This window comes from Peromyscus maniculatus, chromosome 1 (genome assembly GCF_049852395.1).
Source record: "Peromyscus maniculatus bairdii isolate BWxNUB_F1_BW_parent chromosome 1, HU_Pman_BW_mat_3.1, whole genome shotgun sequence".
Classification (NCBI taxonomy): domain Eukaryota; kingdom Metazoa; phylum Chordata; class Mammalia; order Rodentia; family Cricetidae; genus Peromyscus; species Peromyscus maniculatus.
In genome coordinates this window covers 35,074,371-35,097,689 of record NC_134852.1, presented here as the reverse complement: position 1 = coordinate 35,097,689, position 23,319 = coordinate 35,074,371, and the positions used below count along the sequence as shown (strand labels likewise).

The window sequence follows — 23,319 nt, the reverse complement described above, 5'->3', positions numbered from 1 at the left end:
TGGTCTACAGAGAGAGTTCCAGGAAAGGTGCAAAACTACACAGAGCAGAGAAACCCTGTCTCGAAAAAAAACAAAACCAAAACCAAAAACAAACAAACAAAAAAGAACCAAGCGAAAGGGGGGTCAAGATTGATGAAAATAGGCTGAGTCTGGGGAGATGAGGTGGGGGAATTTGAGGGGACTGTGGAAGCCCAGAAGCCCTTGGTCTGGTCTTGAGGAGTACGCTATGAGACCTGAAGAATACTGTGAATGAAAAGACCTGTTGTGATTAAAAACCTTGAGGTCCTGGGTGGGGAGGGTTGTCAGAAAAGCACCCAGAGAAAGTGATTGTTTAGCTGTCAGATGTGGTGGTGGCTCACACCTGTATTCACACCATTTGGGAGGTGGGGGCGGGAGGATCAGAAGTTAGCTCAAGGTCATCCTCAGTAATACAGAGTCTGGAGCCAGCTTGGGCTACATGAAACCCTGTCTTACGTGTAGTTCCCCGCCACAAAACACTCCGCAAAACAAAGACCAAACAAGCAGAAGGGAGAGGAAGGGGAGAGGAGCGCGGGGGGGGGGGGGGGGGGGGGATGGGATAGAGAGAGAGACAGAGACAGAGAGAGGAGAAAGGTCAGACCTTTACACCTCCAAGATTAATGGGTGTTGGGTGTTTGTGGAAAGAACAGGAATTTGGTCTTGGCCAAGAACAGGCAGTGGCTGAAAACCGAGGAGCTAAGTTAAGCAGTGAGGGAGAGCGCCGAGCACCATTGCCCAACCTGACCTGACCTTTCTACCCCTAGATCGAGAAACTCAAGGCAGAACAGAGCAAGCAGCCACCCACCCCCTTGCTGGGGCGCAAGTTCTTTGGGGACCCCACCGAGCTGGCAGCCAAGGCGGCGCCCTTGCTGCGTCCAGGGGGCTATGAGAGGGGCCTGGAGCCCTTGGCTCGCCGGGCCTCGGACACGCTGTCAGCGGAGGTGCGGACCCGGGTTGGGTATGTGCGCCAGGAGCTCAAGCCCGAGCGTCTCCAGCCGCGCATTGACCGGCTACCCGAGGCCTCGGGGAGGGTAGAACCCGCGGCCCCAACAGCCGCAGCGTTGGACACGACGGACACCCCTGGGACCCCGGTGGTGACAGAGCAGCTCCGGCCCCGGCCGGAGCGCCAGGAGTCAGCGGATCGTGCGGAGGAGCTGCCCCGGAGACGACGGTCAGAACGCCAGGAGTCCACCGAACAACCAGAGGAGGCTGCGCGGAGGCGGCGGCCCGAGCGCCAGGAGTCCGCGGACCACGAGGCACCACACAGCCTTACTCTGGGTCGCTATGAGCAGATGGAGAGGCGGCGGGAGCGGCGGGAGCGGAGGTTGGAGCGACAGGAGTCCAGCGAACAGGAGACTCCAACCAGGGGAGAGCTGGTCAAAGGGTGAGGACCTCCGTAACCAAGGAATTCGGGGAAGGGAGAGCGGTGGTCTCGAGGGCCCAAGGGCCGGGCTTCTGGGCTCGGAATTGCTCAAGCCGGCCTGGTGGTTGCAGCCTGCAGTGCTTGCATTTCCGAGGCCGAGGCGGGAGGCCCAGGATCAGAGACAGAAACAGACTTATCACCAGACAGTGAAGACCCAAAACATTTAGAGCTGGGAGGGAAAGTCCAGGGGGGCTTGGAAGCTCAGCGGGATGTGTAGAGAAGACAACATTATGTTTAAAAGCTCGAAGACACCAGCTTGTCTTTGGCTCTGCTTAAAACCCAAAGGGCAGCCAGGCGGTGGTAGTGCACGCCTCTAATCCCAGGAAGCATTGACTGGCGGATCTCCGTGAGTTCCAGGCCAGCCTGGTCTACAGAGAGTTCCAGGACAGCCAGGGCTACACATAGAGACCCTGTCTCAGGAAAACAAACCTCAAAAGATGTCAGAGTGTGGTGACTCAGGTGTGTGATCCCTTAGGTGTGAAGGAGGACAAAGTCCCAGACCAACAACTCTGGAATACTGAGCACCAGGGTTACATTTGAGACTCTGTCTCTAAAACTAACAAGTCATTGGAGTGTGGTGGCCCTTGCCTGTACTCCCATCCTTGGGGCAGGAGGAGCAGGAGTTCAAGGTTATCCTCAGGGAGGCCAGAGGTCAGATCCTAATTTAAAAAAAAAAAAAATCCATAAAGTACTGAAGAGATGGCTCAGTGGTTAAGAGCACTCGCTGCTCTCTAGAGGACCTGAGTTTGGTTCCCAATACCCACATAGGGTAGCTCACAACTTCCTGGAACTCCAGCTCCAGGGGATCCAACGCCTTCCTCTGGCCTCTGAGGGCAGCAGGCACCCATGTGATACACACATATAGATGCAGGCAAAACATTCACACACATATATAAACTTACAAAAATTAAAAATAAAAATACGAAAAAAGTCAAACAAAAAAATTGAAGAGAGGGATTTGGTTGTACCCACGGTGTGCAAGGCACACACAAGTGTGAGACCACTGAGTTGTGGGCAGGAGCGTGGTATGGAGGCTTCTCTGTCCAGCCAAGTAGGACCTAGCAAAAGGTACTATAGCTTGGGGCTGGAGAGATGGCTCAGAGGTTAAGAGCACTGACTGCTCTTCCAGAGGTCATGAGTTCAATTCCCAGCAACCACATGGTGGCTCACAACCATCTATAATGAGATCTGATTCCCTCTTCAGGCATACAGGCAAACTTGCAGAAAGAACGCTGTTTATATAATAAATAAAATAAATCTTAAAAACTATATCTCATCCTTGTTCTCCAGGAAGGCCACCCTAGCTGACATTGTGGAGCAGCTGCAAGAGAAAGAGGCCGGCCCTGGGCTCCCTGCTGGGGTGGTAAGTTGAGCTACAGGGACGGGTGGGGGTAGAAGCCCTCTTAGTGGCCAGGATCTCAGAGGCAACCCTGACCTGGGCCCATCCTTCTCCCTGGACCTTGCAGTCAGCTGAGGCCCCATAGTCTCCCTTAGAAAGATGGAGCCACAGACCCAGGAACCTTATTTCTCCCTCCACACATACATATTAGACTCTAAACTCTCCCCCATCTACTTTAGATTCCCTATTTCTCCAGCCTTGTGGGCTTTCCAATTTCCTCATTAGCTACACAAAAGACTACGCCCAGGTTCCTCACACAGAAATTCTATGCACCGTCTACCTCCTTAGACCCTGTCCCTACCTCCCAGCTTCCAGAATTCCAGTCTGAATTAGAATGACCCAGTCCCCAGACCTAAGGGGTCCCCCCTCAGCCCTGAGAGCCTTCTCATGTTGCCCTCCAAGATAGGTGGCCCTGCAGACCGATGGGACCCCTGGCCCTAAGGCTCCCCGGGCAGGGTGCTCCCCTAGTCATCATGGACAGTACCCCTCTCCCCCCTCCCTTCATTCACACAGCCGTCGCTGCCTCAGCCTCGTGAACTTCCCCCCGGTCGCCTGCCCAACGGGCTTGAGCCGCCCGAGCGGACACCTCGGCCCGATCGGCCGCGGGCACGGGACCGGCCCAAGCCGCGCCGGCGGCCAAGGCCACGAGAGGGTGGTGAGGGCGGGGGAAGCCGGCGCTCGCGCTCCGCCCCTGCCCAGGGAGGCTCCGCCCCCGCTCCTCCGCCTCCGCCCACTCACACAGTGCAGCACGAGGGCTTCCTTCTGCGCAAGCGCGAGCTCGACGCTAACCGCAAGTCGTCCAACCGGTGAGCGCGTGGGCGGGGCTTTGGATGGCTGGGAGCCCGCTCGGGGGGTTTCATGAATGAGTAGCTGGGCGGGAGGAGGGGCGGGGCTCAAATTCAAAGACTCCAACCCGTGAAGGGGAGGGGCGTGGTCGGATTTTAGAGTGTCCAGTAGCTAAGTGGATCGAGCGAGATGGGAGCGTGACAGAAGTGCCCCTAACGCGAATAAATTGGGACTCAATCTCAGCGACCACCGCAGGTGTGGACTATGGCTAAGGAGCAACTGGAGGTAGAGTCTAATCTAGATGATTCCAGTCATGGGGTGTGAATTGGAGCTTCAAGATAGCATCCAATCAGGGAGCGGGATGGATCCCCCCCACCCCATACCTCACAACTCCCACTCATAAAATTTCCGATGGAGGTCTGAAAAGGAAGAGAGTCCCAACTGAGGACCTGCTGGAGTGTTGGAAGTTATCTCAGTTTTCCAGATGAGCGGATTTTTTTAAAGTTGTCTAAATTACATTTATTTGTGTTGGGGCGGAAGTTGTGTGTGAGGGTCAGGGGACAACTGGTGGAAATCGGTTCTCTCCTTCCACCATGTGCGTACCTGGGATCAAACTCAGGCTGTAAGGCTTGGCTGCAAGTGCCTTATTCTCCAAGCCATCTCCTCAGGCCCTAACCCGTTTGCATATACATGTTCGGGTGCGTGCGTGTTACTTTTGGAGTGAGTTCATCTTGTGCTTGTCCAATATATTTTTGTCCAACTGAGATGCAGAATGTGGGACAGGTAGAGTCAAAAAGGGTATAGTGAGATCTAGACCCAAGACATGAACAGGGCAGGATCAGACTTGGCTGGTGCTGATTATAGTTAATTGTTTCTCTCCTGTCCCTAGACCAAGGTGGAAATGAACAGGGACATTCGATTGAATGTTATTTTCCTGTCTGGGGATGTCTTCCTAGAGTGGAACTTTGGCTCTTTGAGGAGATCAGATCTTGTTTCAAACTATAGAGCAGTACATCTTCCTTGAAGGAACTTGGCGGAGGGTGGGGAAATGAGAACTATCGAATGAAGCAGGGGGTTCTGAAGGTGATGTGTGGGGAAAATGAGACCAATGAATGAAAACAAGGACTTGTAAAGGAATCAGTTGAATTTTTTTCAGGATGTTCTACCACTGAGACATAACCCAGCTCCTCACTAGTGCATTCTAGGCAAGGATTCTACCTACTGCTGGTTTTATGCCTATCCTAACAGCTTGTATCTTGCATTTATGAAAGTCAGTATGAAATGAGACAAGCAAGGCTTAGTCCAGCATGGGCCAACCTAGGCAAACTCTTGGTTCTGGGGGCCCTAGCCACACCTCCCAGAACAGGGACAGCCTGGCCTAAGTGGCTAGGACGAAGGGCCAGACTTAGGACGACGGTCCAGAGGTAGGAAGACAATTCTGTGATGGTAGTGATGAACAGTTCCCGAGCAGAATTCTGTAGCTCTGCCTTAATCACTGTCTCATCACCCCAGGTCGTGGGTGAGCCTGTACTGTGTGCTCAGCAAGGGAGAGCTAGGCTTCTACAAGGACGCCAAGGGGCCAGCTTCGGGGGGCACACATGGTGGGGAGCCGCTGCTCAGCCTGCACAAGGCCACCAGCGAGGTGGCTAGTGACTACAAGAAAAAGAAGCATGTCTTCAAGCTCCAGTGAGTCCTTCCCAGGGGCAGAAGGGAGGGGTTCTCTGCTTTGCTTTATTTCCCCAGTGGGCTCTTGGTTCCCCTGACGGACAGTGGATGATGGGAAGAGGGGTTGGGCCCCTCAGGATCCCTGAATCCTGTGTCTCCTGCAGGACCCAGGATGGCAGTGAGTTCTTGCTCCAGGCTAAAGATGAGGTAAGATCTGGTCCTTCCACCCTATAGGTTGATCTCTAAGGGGTATAGCTTCTTGGCTGGTTCCTGAACCCAAATGTTGGGGCTGTAGAAGGAACCACATAGTCCAGACCTATCAGAGCGGTAATGGGAAAGCAGTGAGAGCCCAGAGGAGCTTCATGAGACGGGGTGATGGGGATCAGGGAAGGTGCCCGGTGCCACTAATAGCTAAGTCCACCTTCTTTGCCATGGCCACTGAGGAGGCTGGAAGGATGGTGGGAGTAAGTTTAGAAGTGAGTCATCAAGGCTCTAGAGAGATGGCTCGGTGGTTAAGAAGAGCACGCCCTGCTTTTCCAGAGGACTCAAGTTTGGTTCTCAGCACATGTGGGGGCAGTTCACAACTCCCTGTGACTATAGCTCCAGGGGGCCTGACACCCTCTTCTGGGCTCCAAGGGCACCCATACACACACACACACACACACACACACACACACACACACACACACACACAATGAGACCAGGTGTGGCGGCAGGTACCTGTAATCCTAGTACCCAGGAGGCAGAGGCAGGCAGATCTTTTGAGTTTGAGGCCAGCCTGGTCTACAGAGTGAGTTCCAAGGCAGCTAAACTACACAGAGAAACCTTGACTTGAACTCCCTTCCCCACCAAAAAAAGGGAGTGATCACGGTTATCTCAGCAAATGGCAGGTGGAAGCAGGAGGAGCAATCCTGGGCTACAGAGTGAGCTTGAGGCCAGCCTGGGGTACCTTGTCTAAAAGAAGGGAAGATGTGTGACCCCCATAGAGACAACCCAAAAGGCAGCCTTGCAAAGGCTTATGACAGCCAGCTGCAGGAGCACAGTGGTGGTGAGGTAAATGGTCCCAGGAAGGTTCCCAGGGGCTAGATCGATGGGTACTGGGGGACACCGGGGGGATTTTATCCCGAGTGCACTAGGGTGGGGGTGGGGAGTACGACAGCTTTTTGAGCTAAAGAGAGTTGGTGTGAGTGTAGCCAATGTCCCCTTATAGGAGCTAGAGAAATGATTCATTGAGTATCCTAGCATTCACAAAAAAAAAAAAAAAAAAAAAAAAAAAAAAAAAAAAAAAAAAAAAAAAAAGCCAGGCATGGCTGCCCATGGACTGATAGATAACCCCATAATTGTAGCAGACAAAGAAAGACAGGAGATTCACAGGCACTAGCTGGTGAACCCAGCTCCAGGTTCGCTGGGAGACCCCGCCTGGAGGGAATTAGGCTGGGAGTGATACAGCAGGGCACTTGGATCCTCTTCTGGCCTCCACACATGTACACAGCACAACCCCCGCCCCCAACACAGTCTCAAACGTCACACAAATGAAAGAGTGAGGTTTTTTGTTTGTTTGTTTGTTTGTTTTTGGTTTTTCAAGACAGGGTCTCTCTGTGTAGCTTTGCGCCTTTCCTGGAACTCACTTGGTAGCCCAGGCTGGCCTCGAACTCACAGAGATCCTCCTACCTCTGCCTCCCAAGGGCTGGGATTAAAGGGGGTGCCCCACCACCCTGCTGGGTCACATTTTATTTATGTGTGTGTGTTCATGAGCATCTGTGTGGGTGCCCATGTACTGTGCCTTTCGTGTGGAGGTAGAGGACCGCCCGAGTCAGTCCTCTCCTTCCGCTCCAGTGAACCCTTACCCACTGAGCTCTCTTTCTGGCCCCCCAATAATTTATCTCAGAGCTTTTATAAAAAGTGAAGTAAGTTGATACATGGAGGCCAATCAATCAGCACAGGGCCTGTAACCGTCAGGGCTCTGCAAGCTTCTGCTCAATGCTTCCCCTCGTTGGGGTTGTTTGTCTCGGTGTGTGGGAAGGGTGTTTTGTAGATAGTGCTATTGCTTCTGTTTGAGTGAATAAACACACAGAAGTGCCTAGAGAGGAGTCCCCTTATCCTCACGGCCAGTGTTACCCGGATAACAGAAGCAGCAGCAGAAGCCAGGGAGGGAAGTGTGGGGTTGGGATCCTCCTCCAAATACGGACCTGTCCCGCTTGTTCCGCCAGGAGGAGATGAATGGCTGGCTGGAGGCTGTGGCTAGCTCAGTGGCAGAACACGCCGAGATCGCCCGCTGGGGCCAGACACTACCTACCACATCATCCACAGATGAGGGCAACCCCAAGCGTGAGGGCGGGGAGCGTAGGGCCAGCGGGCGCCGGAAGTGACTCCAGGTACCCTCCCCCCTTGGAGTCTGACCAGTCTCCTCGCCCCTCCTCTCCGCACTGTGGACACAAAGACACCTTCTTATCCGCAAGGGCAGGAATGACTGCGGATGTGTCATGGTGGGCCCTGGAATGGAAGGGACTTCTCCTGCACTCCAAGAAATGGTGGTGGGGGATTGCTGTCCCTATAGCCATATCTCGGTCCCTTCCCGCTCGCCAACCCCACCCCAGGTGCTGGGGCTCCATTCTTTTTATGCAATAACTGAGCTTGGTGGGGACGGGCAGGGAGCCAGTTGAGCCAAGCCCCCTGCCCCATCGTCAGATCCTGCCCCGAGAAGCTGGAGTGGCGAGGGATCTGGGAGGTGGTGGTATTCGTTGGCCTCCTCTCCGCCCTAAGGATGGACACGGGGGCGCTGGTGAGGTCCCCTGGACCATCCAGGGTGCTAGGGGGTGGGGAGGGGACACGCTCCCTCCCTGCCTTTACCTCACTTCCAATGCTGCCTTGATCTGTCTGGGAAGAGGGAGCGAAGGGGTCCTTAGCCCCTGCACCCGCCATCTCAGCGCCATGCGGTTAATTCCTGACTTAGTTTATTTTTGCAAAAATGTAGACCTCCCCCTCCGTCCCCCGCCCCGCATCCGCGAAGGCTTTTAATAGGAGGGGAGTCAAAGTTCAAAACTGTCTTCCTCTCTCCTCCCCCATCCAGCTGTAAATGCCACTTCCCGAGGGGAGGGGGGTGGGGAAGCCCTCCCCCCTGCATGCTTCTGGCTGGAGCACCTCCCTGGGAGTGGGGGTATCAGGGTTACAGGCAGCCCCAGTGGCTGCCTGGAGACGGCGCCAGGGCTAGAGGTGCGGGGCGGTGTGGCAGGCGCACACTGTATGTACCTATAATAAACCCTTTGGCTTTGACGGTCTACGTTGGTTTCTTCGCGTATACGAGAGGATTGGAGGGTGGGCTGGTGCGGGCCGAGGCTGTGAAGACCTTAGACTCTAGATGTACCTACGCATTGGTGCAGGTTCATTTCAAGATCTGCACACGTACTCCTCAACGAATCGCCTAGATGTTATACCTAAATAAGGGAATCCAGAAATAGGGGGAAGCTATTAAACTACCCCAAAGCAGCCCAGAGGTGCGTCCCGTCGAGACCAGGAAAGACCGCCCGGCTTTGAAGAGTCAGAGAACGTAATTGCGATGAGCGAGTGCTCTGTCCAATCGTCAGAGAATCCTGTAGCCTCTAGACCAATGAGCAAGCGTCAGGGGCGGGGTCTGTGCACACCCGGAAGTGGGTGCAGGCCGGCAGGCTCGCCGGGGGGCCATGGCTGTTGCGATGACTGCTACGGAGGGGGTCCCAAGTCGTGGAACCCCCGGGGAAGTAATTCATCTGAACGTGGGGGGCAAGCGGTGAGTGTGGGAGATCCCTGAGGCCCCATCCTACGGGACCCAGGCGGGATGCCCGCCTCTTCTGGGAGTGGGGGTGGTAAACCCTGTCCATCAAGGATTGCTCCGCCCTGTGCTGGAGGCTTGGCACTTGGATAAAAAAAAAGCCAAAGGAGGGAAGATTTGGTGCGTGGATCGCACGGGAGGAGGCAGTGGTACTCAGCTCCCCGTCATCCGTTTCCTCTCCTTACCTCACGGCCCAGGTTCAGTACCTCTCGCCAGACGCTCACCTGGATCCCAGACTCCTTCTTCTCCAGGTGATTAGGAGAGTCGGTTAGGGGTGAGGGTAGGAGGGGATGAAAGGAGAGGGTGTGGGGAGACTCATTTCCACCCTTGCTCACCTCCGCAACTCGGCTCGTGACACTCCCCCGTTTCCCCTTCCTCTAGTCTTTTGAGCGGACGCATTTCAACTCTGAAAGATGAGACCGGAGCTGTGAGTAGGGCAAGATCAAAAGTGGAACGGCCAGTGGGAGGAGGAACAGGACCTCCCACTTACTCCAGGTCTTTGCCATATCCTCCCCTCCCCCCCGCCCCATGCAGATCTTCATCGACAGGGACCCCACCGTCTTTGCCCCCATCCTCAACTTCCTGCGGACCAAAGAGTTAGACCCCAGGTTGGTATGGGTAAGGGGGTGAGTTCCACCACCATATAAGTCTCTCCTCCTTCTCTGAATGTTCATTTGTTCCATTTTTCAGGCTTGATCATGTTATTCATCCCCCCCTCCAAATATATGCACACATTTGGTACCACTCATATCTTTGTTCCCTAGATTTTTAAAAAGTATTTTATGTATTTGTTTGTTTGCTTTTTTGTTTGAAACAAGGCCTTGCTCTGTAGCCCTGGTTGCCTAGAAATCTCAGTGAAAACCAGGCTGGCCCCAAACTTTGATCCTCTTGCTTCTACTCCCCTGTTCTGGGGTGGCAGGTATGCACCCTCTCAAACTCCCTAGAATCTTAAGCCCGTCAAAACTAGCACAGTTTCAAAAGCCTTCTCGGAACTGCTGCCCACCCCTACACCCCAGACTTTGACCCCGAGTCTCTTCTATTACCTAGGGGTATCCACGGTTCCAGCCTCCTCCATGAAGCCCAATTCTATGGGCTCACTCCACTGGGTAAGTGGAAGTGCCCACCTCCATCTACTCCTCCCCACCCATCAGCACCCTCGGTTACTTCCTGAGCATTCTCTGCCTCTTTGACTCCCTCAGTCAGAAAGAGCTAAGAGCCCTGGATTTGGGTCTGACTCTGAAGGAGTTGGCAGTTCTGTGGAAAACCAAATGGGGAGAGGGACATGGGTCTGCCTTAGTATCCATCCCTCAAGACCAGGTGTTGGGTCCTTCCCTTGCAGTTCGTCGCCTGCAGGTAAGGGAAGAATTGGATCGATCTTCCTGTGGAAATGTCCTCTTCAATGGTTATCTACCTCCTCCAGGTGGGTACTCCCAATAGATGCAGGTGAGTGGGCAATTGGGTTAAAGACTACATTTCCTGTAGGGCTGCAAACCCTGAGATACCACCTGTATTTGCAGTCCTGAGCTGCACTGGGACTTGTAGTTCTTTATCAGATGCTTGGAAAGGAAATAGGAAACAGCATTTTCCATGAAGCAGTGCAGTTCTCTTAAGAGCTCAGAATCAAGTACTAGAGCCTAATGGAGGTGTTGCCTGAGTTTTCTTAAGTTTCACCCTGTTTTTCAGAAAAAAGAAACAAAAACCAAACATTTAAAATATAAGCTTTATCATACTAACTTGATACCACAAATACAGTGAAATCATGAGAATAAAGCCTGAACAGAACAGCTGGGCATGGTGGTGCATGCCTTTAATCCCAGCACTCACGGGGCTGAAGCAGGCGGATCTCTGTGAGTTGGAGAGCAGCTTGGTTTACATATCCAATGGCAGGACAGTCAGGGCTGTCCTCGGAGACCCTGTTTCAAAACACACACCACAGCAAAAAGCCAGAACAATGTTCTGTCTCCCAAGGGAGAGTCCCTCTTTTAGGAGGGAAGATAACCAAAATTTTAATTTAGTCTATAATAATAAATAATAATAGCTATAATAAATAATAATAGCTTATTATTATTATTATTGAGACCCTGTCTCAATGAACCTGGAATTCACCAATTGGCTAGGCTGGCTTGCAAGCAAAGTGTCAGGATCCATCTTTGTCCACTTTCCCAGCTCTGGGGGTCCAAACCCTGAGTCATGCTTATATAGCAAGTACTTTACCCATGAGCCATCTCTGTAGCCCCTGTAATTATATTCTTTATTTTATTATAGATTTGTTATAGTATAGAGTTCGCACCCAGGGCTTTGTGCGTGCCCGGCAGGTGCTATGCACGGAGCCACACCCCCAAACCTTGACTGGGGAAGTCTAGACATGTGTTCTACTTCTGATCAAGCCCCCAGCCCTTCCCGTGTAAAGTCTGGGAATATATTCTACTGCTGAGCTATAGCCTATCTCTATTTTTACTTTAAAAAATAGTTATTACATGTATTTATTTATTGGGGCACATGGGGAGGGCATGTATGGATATCAGAGGACAATTTGCAGGAATCATTTCTCTCCTTCCACCACATGAGTCTCAGGATCAAAGTCAAGATTGTTAGGCTTGGTGGCAAGCACCTCCTCCTACTGAGACATCTCACTAGGCTTCTACATTTTTTTTTTTTTTTTGAGATAGGGTCTCACTAAGTTGCCCAGCCTGGCCTTGAACTTACAATCTTCCAGCTCCAGATTTCCAAGCAGTTGCAATTACAGACCTGCCTACCAGGCCTGGCTAAAATTAGCAAATAATGAAAAGGCATCACTATCATAGCAGCACCAAACTTGGTCTTTCTCTGTAATAGGCTTCTGGGTCATTGAATGCCATATCCTGGTGCCACAGAACACCTTCCCCAGGACACTATGTATGCCCCACACAAAGAATTCATGCTTGTTGTAGTTTGAGTGTTCGTAGACTGACAGCCCACCACGGTTATAATTATGGTGCCTGCCGTTTCTCCTCACGATAGTATTCCCAGTGAAGCGGAGAAACCGGCACAGCCTAGTGGGGCCCCAGCAAGCAGGGGGACGTCCAGCCCCTGTTCGACGGAGCAACACCATGCCCCCCAACTTGGGTAATGCAGGGCTGCTGGGCCGAATGCTGGATGAGAGAGCACCTCCATCCCCATCAGGTAGGTTTCTGACTTTTGCGTGTGGGTTGTGCTCGGACTGAGCCTAGAGCATACATTCTGGCACTGTGTAGCCTCTTTTTTGGTTTTGCTTTGAGACAGGATCTCACTCTGGCCCAGGCTGGCCTGGAGCTCAATGTAACCCAGTCCTCCTGCCTTAACATCCTGAGTGCTAGAATATGAACCATGGCGTGGACTCTTTGAGCCCTTGTTTTTATTTGATTATATTTAATTATCATCATTGTGTACATGAGTGAACTCATAACACAGTGCACTTGTGGAGTCCAGAGGGAACCGTGTGGGTTTTGGAGATTGAACCCAGGTTGTGGGGCTTGTGCCAGAACTGCTTCTATGTGCTGAACTTGCTGTTCTGAGTCAGGGTCTCACTAAGTTGCCCAGACTGGCCTTGAACTTGTGTTCTTTCTGTCTCAATAGCCAGACTAACTGAGGTTACCGGCCTGCATCACCAGCTGTAGCTTAAATTTCTGTCCTTTAGGAGGTCAGGGCCAGTGGGCCCCTGTGACCCTCTGCTCTGGTCTCCTCTCTTACCCCTAAGGCCAACCGGAAGAGCCAGGGATGGTGCGATTGGTTTGCGGTCACCACAACTGGATTGCCGTGGCTTACAGCCACTTTCTCGTCTGTTACAGGTGCTGAGGATGGGAATGGGGTTGTGGGAGGCTCTGAGGTAAGGGTTGCTGATCTCCCCCAATCTCACAGGCTGAAGGAAGCCTCTGGCTGGCAGCTAGCTTTTTCCAGCCCTCGTCTGGACTGGCCCATTGAGCGCCTGGCTCTCTCAGCCCGGGTGCTCAGCGGTGCTCTGGGTGAGCATGACAGGATGGTGGCTGCAGCCACCGGCAGCGAGATTCTTCTGTGGGCTCTGCAGGCACAAGGTGGTGGCTCTGAGATAGGTATGCCCTTCAGCCTTTTCTAGAACCTGGTAGAACTTTGTAATCTTGAAATAACCCAACCCATGAAACTGGATGCCCATATTAGAAGAATAAGAATTCTATGCCCTAGTCAATCTCTTTACCCTGTGAGAGAATGTTCCAGACCTTCAGAATCCTGAATGTTTTGTTTTGCCTTAGACAAGGTTTTACCATATAGTCCAAGCCTTGAATTCCAGGTCTTCCTGTCCTCAACTCCTATTTTCTGGACCACAGCAATACCATCATGCTGATTATATTTTATCTTTATATATATTTAATCCATGTGTCTGGATAGAGGGGAGCATGCATGAAATCCTGGATCTAATCCAAGCACCATATAAACTGCATATGGTGATACACAGCCGTAATCCAGCACACAGAAGGTGGAGGCTAGCCTGGGCTACCTGGGACCCTGACTCAAAACAATAATAACAAAATTCAGCCCTCAGTTGTCATAGGCCTTTACCCAATGGGAGAGTTTAGCCTTTTTGGAAACCTCAGCCTGTTAGAATTCTACCTGCCCTTAGAGTTCCACACCCATCAAGAATTCTGTGTAGTTCCTGGAATCCTCTTTGCCATGGGGATTCCATTTCCCAACAAAACCCATGGCTCTTGTGGTTCTTGCTGTCTCGACCTACCCCTGCAGTGGGCTTCCAGCTTCCCATTGAGCCCTCCTTGCTGCCTCACCCACCCCTGCAGTGGGCTTCCAGCCTCCCATTGAGCCCTCCAGCCCCTCCTTGCTGCCTCACCCCTGCAGGTGTCTTACAGCCTCTCCTTGCTGCCTCACCCCTGCAGGTGTCTTACAGCCCCTCCTTGCTGCCTCATCCCTGCAAGTGTCTTACAGCCCCTCCTTGCTGCCTCACCCCTGCAAGTGTCTTACAGCCCCTCCTTGCTGCCTCATCCCTGCAAGTGTCTTACAGCCCCTCCTTGCTGCCTCACCCCTGCAAGTGTCTTACAGCCCCTCCTTGCTGCCTCACCCCTGCAGGTGTCTTACAGCCCCTCCTTGCTGCCTCATCCCTGCAAGTGCCTTACAGCCTCTCCTTGCTGCCTCACCCCTGCAGGTGTCTTCCACCTGGGCGTACCAGTGGAGGCCTTGTTCTTTGTCGGGAACCAGCTCATTGCCACAAGCCACACAGGGCGCATCGGGGTGTGGAACGCTGTGACCAAGCACTGGCAGGTAAGTTTGGGGCAGCCTGCCTCCCTCAAGTGTCTGGACTGTGCAGGCCCGGGGGTTCCTTCCTATTTCACCCTACCTAGAGAGAGAGAGAGCCAGAGAACCCTACAGTGGGTGTGGGATAGAAGGCCATGGAGTGCCAGGTGTGGTGGCACATGCCTTTAGTCCCATCGCTTGGAGGTAGAGGCTGACAGATCTCTGTGAGTTTGAGGGCAGCCTGGTCTACAAAGCGAGTTCCAGGACAGCCAGGGCTACACAGAGAAACCCTGCCTAGAATCCCCCCAGTGAGGGGCTTGGGGTGTGCGGCGCGCGGTTCAGTGGTAAAGCCCCTGCCTAGATCCTTCGGCCTCTGTGGGCCCCCACCTTCATGTGTACACGCCCATGCACGGTTACACACACATGATCTTAGAAAATAATTTTTAAAAACTCAACAAAAACAGACTAGAGAAGAGGGTCAAGGAATTAATGACAGTCTAAGATAGAGAAGAAAGTGCTAAGGCCAGTTACAGGGAGAGCTGTGATGTTATAGGGAGAACCGTGATCTTACAGAGACAGCCATGATCTTACAGGGACAGCCGTGATGTTACAGGTACAGCCGTGATCTTACAGGGACAGCCGTGATCTTACAGAGACAGCCATGATCTTACAGGGACAGCCATGATCTTACAGGGACAGCCATGATGTTACAGGTACAGCCGTGATCTTACAGGGACAGCCGTGATGTTACAGGTACAGCCGTGATCTTACAGGGACAGCCGTGATGTTACAGGTACAGCCGTGATCTTACAGGGACAGCCATGATGTTACAGGTAGACACAGAGGGCAATGGGCAAGCCTGGAAGGGAGAGGCTCAGGCCCTGGTCAGGCTGGGCACACAGAAATGGGCACTGTGGGAGAAAGGCAGGGATGCCAGGAGGGTCCCACACTACTGCCTCTTTCCCGCCCCAGGTCCAGGAGGTCCAGCCTATCACCAGTTACGATGCAGCCGGCTCCTTCCTCCTTCTGGGCTGCAGCACTGGCTCCATCTATTACGTAGGTGAGCAGTGTCCTCCTGCAGTCTGAGGGGTGGGCTGGAGCGGGAGCCCCCAGCAAATCTGCCCCTCCTCTGCCTGACCACCTAGATGTGCAGAAATTCCCCCTGCGGATGAAGGACAACGACCTCCTCGTCAGTGAGCTCTACCGAGACCCGGCAGAGGATGGGGTCACTGCACTCAGCGTCTACCTCACCCCCAAGACCAGTAAGCTATGGGGAAGCCTCCATCGCTGCTGCCACCGGCCAGCCCCAGACCTGGCCTGGAGCTCTGTCCCTGCTTGTGTGGCATGCCTCGTGCTTTCCTCAGGAAGGGGGCACATTGGTTCTCATTTCTTCAGCTTGTACTTTTGCTCTGCTTCTGTTTAGCCCTCTTTCAGGTGCTGCTGGCCTCTCCACGACAAGCCGCTGTAGTTAACTTTTGTGTCTTTCCCATCTCCCATCGGGACATGACATTTGCGTAATTCATAAAACCAAGAGAATGGATACATGCCAGATAGTAGATAAATCCATGTTCAAGGATCCTTGATTCCCCTCATCCCCCTCCCCCTTTGTGGGGAGGACAGGAGCTTTCTCTGTAGCGCAGGCTAGCCTCTAACTCTAGACCACCCCGTCCTTCTGCTTGAGCCTCCTGAGTGCTGGAATCACAGGCTAGACCTCGGTTCTTCTCTGTCTCCTAGATTTAATATCTATCCATGTTACCATGTGGGTTACAAGTACATTGCTTGTGACAAAATGCTGGCGCTATGTTTTACCTACCTGGGTTCTTTCCGGTGCTCTGTTTCGTTTCTGAGAATCTCTCCAGCACTCATGGAGGCAGAGGCGGGGAATCTCCGTGAGTTCTAAGCCAGCCTGATTTACATATGTTGAATTCCAAGGCTACATAGTGAGACTCTGTCTCAAAAAAAGAAAAAGTTTCGCCGGGCGGTGGTGGCACACACCTTTAATCTCAGCGTTTGGGAGGCAGAGGCAGGTGGATCTCTGTGAGTTCAAAGCTAGCCTGGTCTACAGAGCTAGTTCCAGGACAGGCTCCAAAACTACACAGAGAAACCCTGTCTCGAAAAACCAAAAGAGAAAAGTGTTTCGAGAATCTCAAAATGAAAAGTTGTCAGTGAAGCCCCTTAGACACTGGGAGGTGGGCGCTCTTCTTCTTCTCTATTTACATGTCATTCTGGAATTTTTAAAAAGATTTAGTTTTTTGGGGGGTGTGAGTATTTTGCTGCATGTATGTAAGTATGCTGTGTAGATGCTTGGTGCCCAAAGAGTCCATCATTAGGGACTAGATCTGGAACAGGAGTTCCAGGTGGCTGTGAGCTGCCATGTGGGTCCTGGGAATTGAACCTAGGTCCTCTGGAAGAGCAGCGAAGGCTCTCAATCACGGAGCCATCTCTCCAGTCGCACCTGTGTTCCTTCTTGGTCTCATATTCTCTCTGTGTGTCTCTCTGTCTCTGTCTCTGTCTCTTCCCCCCTCGTGTCTCCCCGACCTGCTTCCTTCCCTTCCTGTCTCTCACCCTCTCGGCCCTGGTTCTGTTTCCACGACAGACTTTCTTTGTTGTTGGCCTCTCCCTAGGTGACAGTGGGAACTGGATTGAGATTGCCTATGGCACCAGCTCAGGGGTCGTGCGGGTCATCGTGCAGCACCCTGAGACTGTGGGCTCCGGACCCCAGCTCTTCCAGACCTTCAGTGTGCACCGCAGTCCTGTCACCAAGATCATGTTGTCAGAGAAGCACCTCATCTCAGGTGGGTCCCCTGCAGGAGGGACAGCTTTGGGGGCGGGGAGCCAGGAGGAGGGGGCTTGCAGTGGGGACGGCTGTGTGGAGAGACAGCCCCCTGAGGCTGAAGGTAACAGGAGACCCCGGGTGGGAATCCCAGAAATGGAGGACGACTGTAATGGGCACAGTGACTCAGGTCTGTAATCCCAGCACTCAGCAGGCTGAGGCAGAAGAATCACTTACAGTTCAAGGCCAGCCTGGGCTACAGAGTAAGCCCTTGTGTGGAAATGTAGCTAAACTGGTAAAATGCTTTCTTAGCAATGCACTAAGAAGCACTGAGTTTGAATCCCAGCACACTGGAGGTGGAGACAGGAGGGTCAGAAGTTCAAGATCATCCTCAGCTACATAGTGAGTTTGAGGCCAACGTGGGGATAAATGAGATTATCTTTAAAAACTGAAAATAAGCAAGTTTATAGTAAGAGGACCGGTCTTGGGAGAAGTAAATATATAGTGATCTACTCCTAGGGAGGCTAAAGCACCAGGCTCTTGAGATCAAGGCCAGCCTGGGCTACCTAGCAAGACTTTCAAAAACACAAAACAAAACAAAACCCTGGGAGCTCAGTCAATAAACAGTCCATTGGGCAAGCATGAGAACCTGAGTTCAAATCCCCAACCACCCTTCTAGAGGACCCAGGTTCAACTCCCAGCACACACACAGTGATGCACAGCCTGTAACTCCAGTGCCCGAGGATCTGACACTGTCTTCTGGCCTCCTATGCACCCTCATCTGTCTATAAGCTCACAGGTGGGGCCAGAAAGCTCAGTGGTAGAGCATATGCAGAGCTGTGAAAGGCCCCTGGTTTAATCCTTATCCCATGATAAATAAATAAGTAAACAGACTGTCACCAAGTAGTATTCAAGGTCATGAAGTAGATGCCGGGCAGTAGTGTCGCACACCTTTAATCCCAGCACTTGGGAGGCAGAGGCAGGTGGATCTCTGAGTTCGAGGCCAGCCTGGTCTACAGAGTGAGTTCCAGGACAGCCAGGGCCACACAGAGAAACCCTGTCTCAAAACAAAAACAAACACATCCAAAAAAACAGATTTTAGAAAATTATGGGTCTGTGTGTGCAGGTGCCAGCAGAGGGTAGAAGAGGATGTCAGTGTCCTGGAGATGGGGTTCCAGGTGGTTGTGAGCCACCCAACATGGGGACCGGGAGCTGACAGGTCCTCTACAAGAGTAGCAAGTGCTCTAAACCCCTGATCGGTCTCTCTACTCCCTTCATCTTGGGTTGTTTGTTTGTTTGTTTGTTTTGTTTTTAATTTTATGTGCATTGGTGTTTTGCCTGCACATATGCCTGTGTGAGTGTGTCCGATCCTGGGGTTATAGATAGCTGTGAGCCTCTGTGTGGGCGCTGGGATTGAACCCGGGCCCTCTGGAAGAGCAGCCAGTGCTCTTAACCACTGAGCCATCTCTCCAGCCCCTCCATCTTGTTTTTGAAGACTCTTACGGGATCTGGGGATTGCCCATATGCCAGGGTGGCTGGCTGGAGAGCCCCAGGGACTGCTCATCGCCACCTTTCCAGCACCTTTCAAGCACACCTCTCCATACTCAGACCCTTATACTCACATGGCAAACACTTTGCCAACTGAACCATCACCCCAGCCCTTAGAGTTTTGGCTGAGATAAGATCTTGCTACATAGCCCAGTCTAGCCTTGAATTTAGGATCCTTTGGATCCAGCCTTCCAAACACTGGGGTTACAGGTGTGTACCACCACACCTCTCCTTCACATTTCGTTTTCAAGTGTGTGAGGGTCATTGAGGGCTGATGCAGGACAAGCCTGTCTGAGGCCAAGGGCCTTAGAGAGGAAATGAAGGGCTACAGGTGCAGATCACCAGGGACAAGCGTTCCAGTGGACCAGTGGGGAGAGTGGGAGGAGGGGCGTGGCCAGTGTTGATGTCCTTGCTTTGGCTGAGCGTGGGATGTGGCTGTAGGGACCCAGGTAAAAGGACCCAGGTGGGTCTGTGGACAGGGTAACATGGTCAGACTCAAACCACTGCCGAGGCAGAGCTGATGGGATCTCTGGGCATCTGGAACTCCAGCATAGAGAATCCCTGGAGGGGAGGACTCAGCAGCTGGGCCCTGATACCTCCAAAAGGGCTCAGGCTGAGGGGTCAGGAGGGTCGATCTGTGCTGGTACCATGGACAGGCCTGACCTTCGGCTGTCTCTCTGCTCTTTAGTCTGTGCCGACAACAACCATGTACGGACGTGGTCTGTGACCCGCTTTCGAGGCATGATCTCCACCCAGCCCGGGTCCACTCCGCTAGCGTCCTTCAAGATCCTGGCGCTGGAGTCTGCCGACGGTCACGGAGGCTGCAGTGCTGGCAATGACATTGGTGCCTGCTAATCCCCGGCCCTTGACTCCTTCCCACAGACCTGCCTGAGCCGCGCGGGATCCCGGTGGCTCCTTAGACCTCTGCCTGCCCGTTTAGCTGCTCTGTAGCCCTCCAGCTGCACTAATTACTAACCCTTGTTCACTTTCATTTTGTCTCCCCCTGACCTGCCGTTGACCTCTGTACTCCCAGCCAATCCCACCCTGTCTGGCCATTGATTCCCGCTCACCATCTCCCGCCCGGCCCGAATGCTGTTGATCCTTGCAAGCCCGTAGTTCTGCCTGCCTCTGGCCTACTGCAGTAGCCTGGGAGCAGGATCTAGGTCTGGGAGTTGGCTCAGCAATGGAGAAAGAAAGGCTAGTGCCGTGGGGTGTGAAGGCCCTGTGGACCCTGTGGCCCTTACCCCTCCCCTGCCCACCCAGGTCCCTATGGTGAGCGGGATGACCAGCAGGTGTTCATCCAGAAGGTGGTGCCAAATGCCAGCCAGCTCTTTGTGCGGCTCTCCTCCACTGGGCAGCGGTGAGTACTGCCCCACCAAATGAGGCAGGACCAGGGAGAAGGTCTCAGGGGTTCTGAAAGGGCAGAGGCCACAGGGTGAGTGGGCCTCTGGGTTATGTGTGTGAGAGTGACACTGGAGAAACCCCAGGTCACTGTGTTGGACCTTAGACAGCCCAGGCAGTCTGGTGGGAAGGGGCTGCAGGCAAAGTGTCAAGGTGGGATGGGGTGCTGGGCAGAGGATCGGGACGGGATGGGTGCCGGCAGAGGATCGGGACGGGATGGGTGCCGGCAGAGGATCCAGATGGGATGGGTGCTGGCAGAGGATCGGGACGGGATGGGTGCCGGCAGAGGATCGGGACGGGATGGGTGCCGGCAGAGGATCGGTGCCGGCCGAGGATCGGGATGGGATGGGTGCCGGCAGAGGATCCGGATGGGATGGGTGCCGGCAGAGGATCGAGATGGGCTGGGTGCCGGCAGAGGATCGGGATGGGCTGGGTGCCGGCAGAGGATCGGGATGGACTGGGTGCCGGCAGAGGATCGGGATGGGCTGGGTGCCGGCAGAGGATCGGGATGGCATGGGTGCCGGCAGAGGATCAGGACGGGCTGGGTGCCGGCAGAGGATCGGGATGGCATGGGTGCCGGCAGAGGATCGGGACGGACTGGGTGCCGGCAGAGGATCGGGACGGGCTGGGTGCCGGCAGAGGATCGGGACGGGCTGGGTGCCGGCAGAGGATCCGTACGGGCTGGGTGCCGGCAGAGGATCCGTACGGGATGGGTGCCGGCAGAGGATCGGGATGAGCTGGGTGCCGGCAAAGGGTTGTGGGTTGGGTTGCATACAGAGGGTGAGTAGTGGATGGGCACACAGGAGGCTATAGGAGTCCATATCAGGTGACCTGAAAAGGAGGCCTGGGAGTGTTGCTCAGGGTGTGGCCTCTTCAGAGAAACCTGAAGCTGAGTAGGAATGCACAGAAGAAAGCAGGAAGGGAGAGAAATGCCTACTGAGAACGGAACATGTGCCAAGGCTGGGGAGAACCACACAGGGTAACGGGCCTGGTCCTTGTGTAGGGCAGCCGAGGCCTTTTTCTGAGTGCATGGGAAGCTATGCCTGTGCAGGGGGATGGACAAGAGGTCAAAAGCCAGGGATGACATTGGGTCAAGTGCCTGGTGGGAGACAGGATGAGTCAGTGATCTGAGAGATGCTGGGTGACCTGTGGGAGGGGGGAGATACAACTGATGAGGTAAGCATGGGATGTAGGAAGGGTCCTGAGGCCCCAGGGATACAGGACTGTGGGTAGGGGCAGAATATCAGAGACGCTGGAGCGAAACCAGATCAAAGGGGCTGGGGATGCAGCCTGGTCGGTAGAGTGGGTCAGTAGAAGTGCGTGTCTAGCATGCGTGAAGCCTTGGGTTTGACCTCCAGCACTAAATAAACAGGACACGGTACATGTCTGTAACCCCAGCACTCAGGAAGTGGAGGCAGAAGGATCAGAAGTTCCAAGTCATCCTCAACTACCTATTGAGTTGCAGGCCAGCCTGGGCTACATGAGACCCTGTCTCAAAACAAACAATGATGGCAATGGATAAGGATTGGGGTAGGCAGTGTAGGCTCAGGGCAGGACCTGAATGCTCAGAGGTGGAGACAGTAAGGACCAGGGAGACAGAGAGGGACCAGGCTGATGACTCCTGACCCCTTCCATCCTACAGGGTGTGTTCCGTGCGCTCAGTGGATGGCTCACCCACAACTGCCTTCACCGTGCTGGAGTGTGAGGGTTCGAGGCGGCTGGGCTCCAGGCCCCGACGCTACCTGCTCACCGGCCAGGCCAACGGCAGCCTGGCCATGTGGGACCTGACTACCGCCATGGATGGCCTGGGCCAAGCCCCTGGTACTCCCTGCCCCACTTCAGTCCTGTCCCAGACCCCACCCTCGCCATGGTTTCCCTTCCCAGGCCCCTGCCCTCTGGTCCCACTGCCAGCCCCTTTGGGTCCTTTCTTAGCGTTGCTTTCCCGCTCTCTCGCTCTCTCTTAGCCTCTGACCCTAGCCCATCCATCTCTACACTGCTTTCTTCTCCCCTACCTCCAGTTGCTCTTGGCCTGTGGCCCCCCTCTGACCCCTGACCCTGCTTCTTTGCCACCCCAGCAGGTGGCTTGACGGAAGAAGAGTTAATGGGCCAGCTGGAGCAGTGCGAACTGGCCCCCTTGGCTTCCTCGCGAGGCGCTTTCCCCAGCCCCTCACCCAGGGCCTCTCTTACCAGGTAGCTGTAACTCCACTGCCCTCTCTGTGCAATGGAAACAGCATGGTGACACAGGAGGACACTGAGTTTCCTTCCTTCTCAGCCTGCACTCAGCCTCCAGCAACACGTCCCTGTCCGGCCATAGAGGGAGCCCCAGCCCACCGCAGGCAGAGGTCCGGCGCCGCGGGGCAGGAAGCTTTGTGGACCGGTGTCAGGAGCTGGTGAGGGGTGCACCAGAGCCTCGGCGACCACCGACCCCGGCCCCTCGACCCTCCACAGGTCTTGGGACTCCCCTGACACCTCCTAAGAACACTCTTAACGAAACTTCCTTTTGAACCTAACTGCCACAGTGCCTTCCCATGGACTGGCCCCAGGGGACTTAGGGCCAGGGCCTCCTTGGAGTCACTGAGGTCCCTTAGCCTTCCTTTCCTAAAAGCCAAAGTCACCTCCCTAATAAAACCCTTACTGCCAACATTGTTTGTATTCTTGGGTTTTTTTTTTAGGGGGGAAGGGGCCCCCCCAGGAAGAGATGAAGATGTAGGGACCAATTACATTCTAAGCTTTTAAACTCAGAAATATTGCTACAGGTGAGATGGAGCACCCCTTAATCACAGTACTGAAGAGGCAGAGGCAGGTGGATCTCTGTAGGTGGAGTTTTCCATCTAGACCACCAAGCAGCTCCGTCCCAGAAGCCACTCTCTAAATAACCACACAGAGACTTATTAATTGTAAGAGCTCAGCTAATAGCTTAGGCTTGTCTCTGGCCACCTTTTTTTTTTTTTTCTTCAGAGCTGAGGACCGAACCCAGTGCCTTGCACTTGCTAGGCAAGCACTCTACCACTGAGCTAAATCCCCAGTCCCTCCAGCCACCTCTTACAATTTAAATTAACCCATTTCTATCAATTTATGTGCTGCCCTGAGGCTCCTTTACCTCATCTATGAATTTCCCATGTTGCTTCTTCTGCCTCTGGCTCTTGATTCCTCTGACTCCACCTCCTTCTTCCCAGCATTCTCTGTGCCCCCAACATCCCGCCTAACTATTGGCCAGTCAGTTCTTTATTAACAATGAGAGCAACACATCTTCACAGTGTGCA

General features: G+C 53.6%; 2 protein-coding genes across 3 annotated transcripts in view; both read left to right on the top strand.

Moving 5' to 3' along the window:
• Positions 1-8,564, top strand: part of Sptbn4 (spectrin beta, non-erythrocytic 4) — a 91,685-nt gene extending 83,121 nt beyond the window's left edge. For both annotated transcript variants that reach the window (XM_006995829.4, XM_076574647.1), the window contains 6 exons: positions 783-1,402; positions 2,732-2,804; positions 3,354-3,646; positions 5,139-5,312; positions 5,456-5,498; positions 7,502-8,564. In XM_006995829.4, coding sequence (XP_006995891.1) covers positions 783-1,402; positions 2,732-2,804; positions 3,354-3,646; positions 5,139-5,312; positions 5,456-5,498; positions 7,502-7,660 — 1,362 coding nt within the window. In that variant the 3' untranslated portion in view covers positions 7,661-8,564. The remainder of the gene's footprint in view (positions 1-782; positions 1,403-2,731; positions 2,805-3,353; positions 3,647-5,138; positions 5,313-5,455; positions 5,499-7,501) is intronic.
• Positions 8,565-8,903: 339 nt separating this feature from the next.
• On the top strand, positions 8,904-22,699 carry Shkbp1 (SH3KBP1 binding protein 1). Its single transcript, XM_076574654.1, has 18 exons — positions 8,904-9,057; positions 9,297-9,350; positions 9,481-9,526; positions 9,634-9,707; positions 10,147-10,205; positions 10,439-10,519; positions 12,100-12,261; positions 12,815-12,905; positions 12,976-13,166; positions 14,246-14,361; positions 15,307-15,394; positions 15,480-15,596; positions 16,959-17,129; positions 19,344-19,499; positions 19,919-20,015; positions 21,699-21,877; positions 22,132-22,246; positions 22,329-22,699. The coding sequence occupies exons 1-18, from the start codon at positions 8,972-8,974 to the stop codon at positions 22,558-22,560; spliced, it is 2,115 nt and encodes a 704-aa protein (XP_076430769.1). The 5' UTR covers positions 8,904-8,971; the 3' UTR covers positions 22,561-22,699.
• Positions 22,700-23,319: the final 620 nt, after the last annotated feature.

Coding starts and splice junctions, on each gene's coding strand:
- Shkbp1 (XM_076574654.1), top strand. CDS start 8,972: ATGGCTGTTGCGATGACTGCTACGGAGGGGGTCCCAAGTCGTGGAACC. Junction 9,058..9,296: donor CTGAACGTGGGGGGCAAGCG/GTGAGTGTGGGA, acceptor CTCACGGCCCAG/GTTCAGTACCTCTCGCCAGA. Junction 12,262..12,814: donor AGCACCTCCATCCCCATCAG/GTAGGTTTCTGA, acceptor CTTACCCCTAAG/GCCAACCGGAAGAGCCAGGG.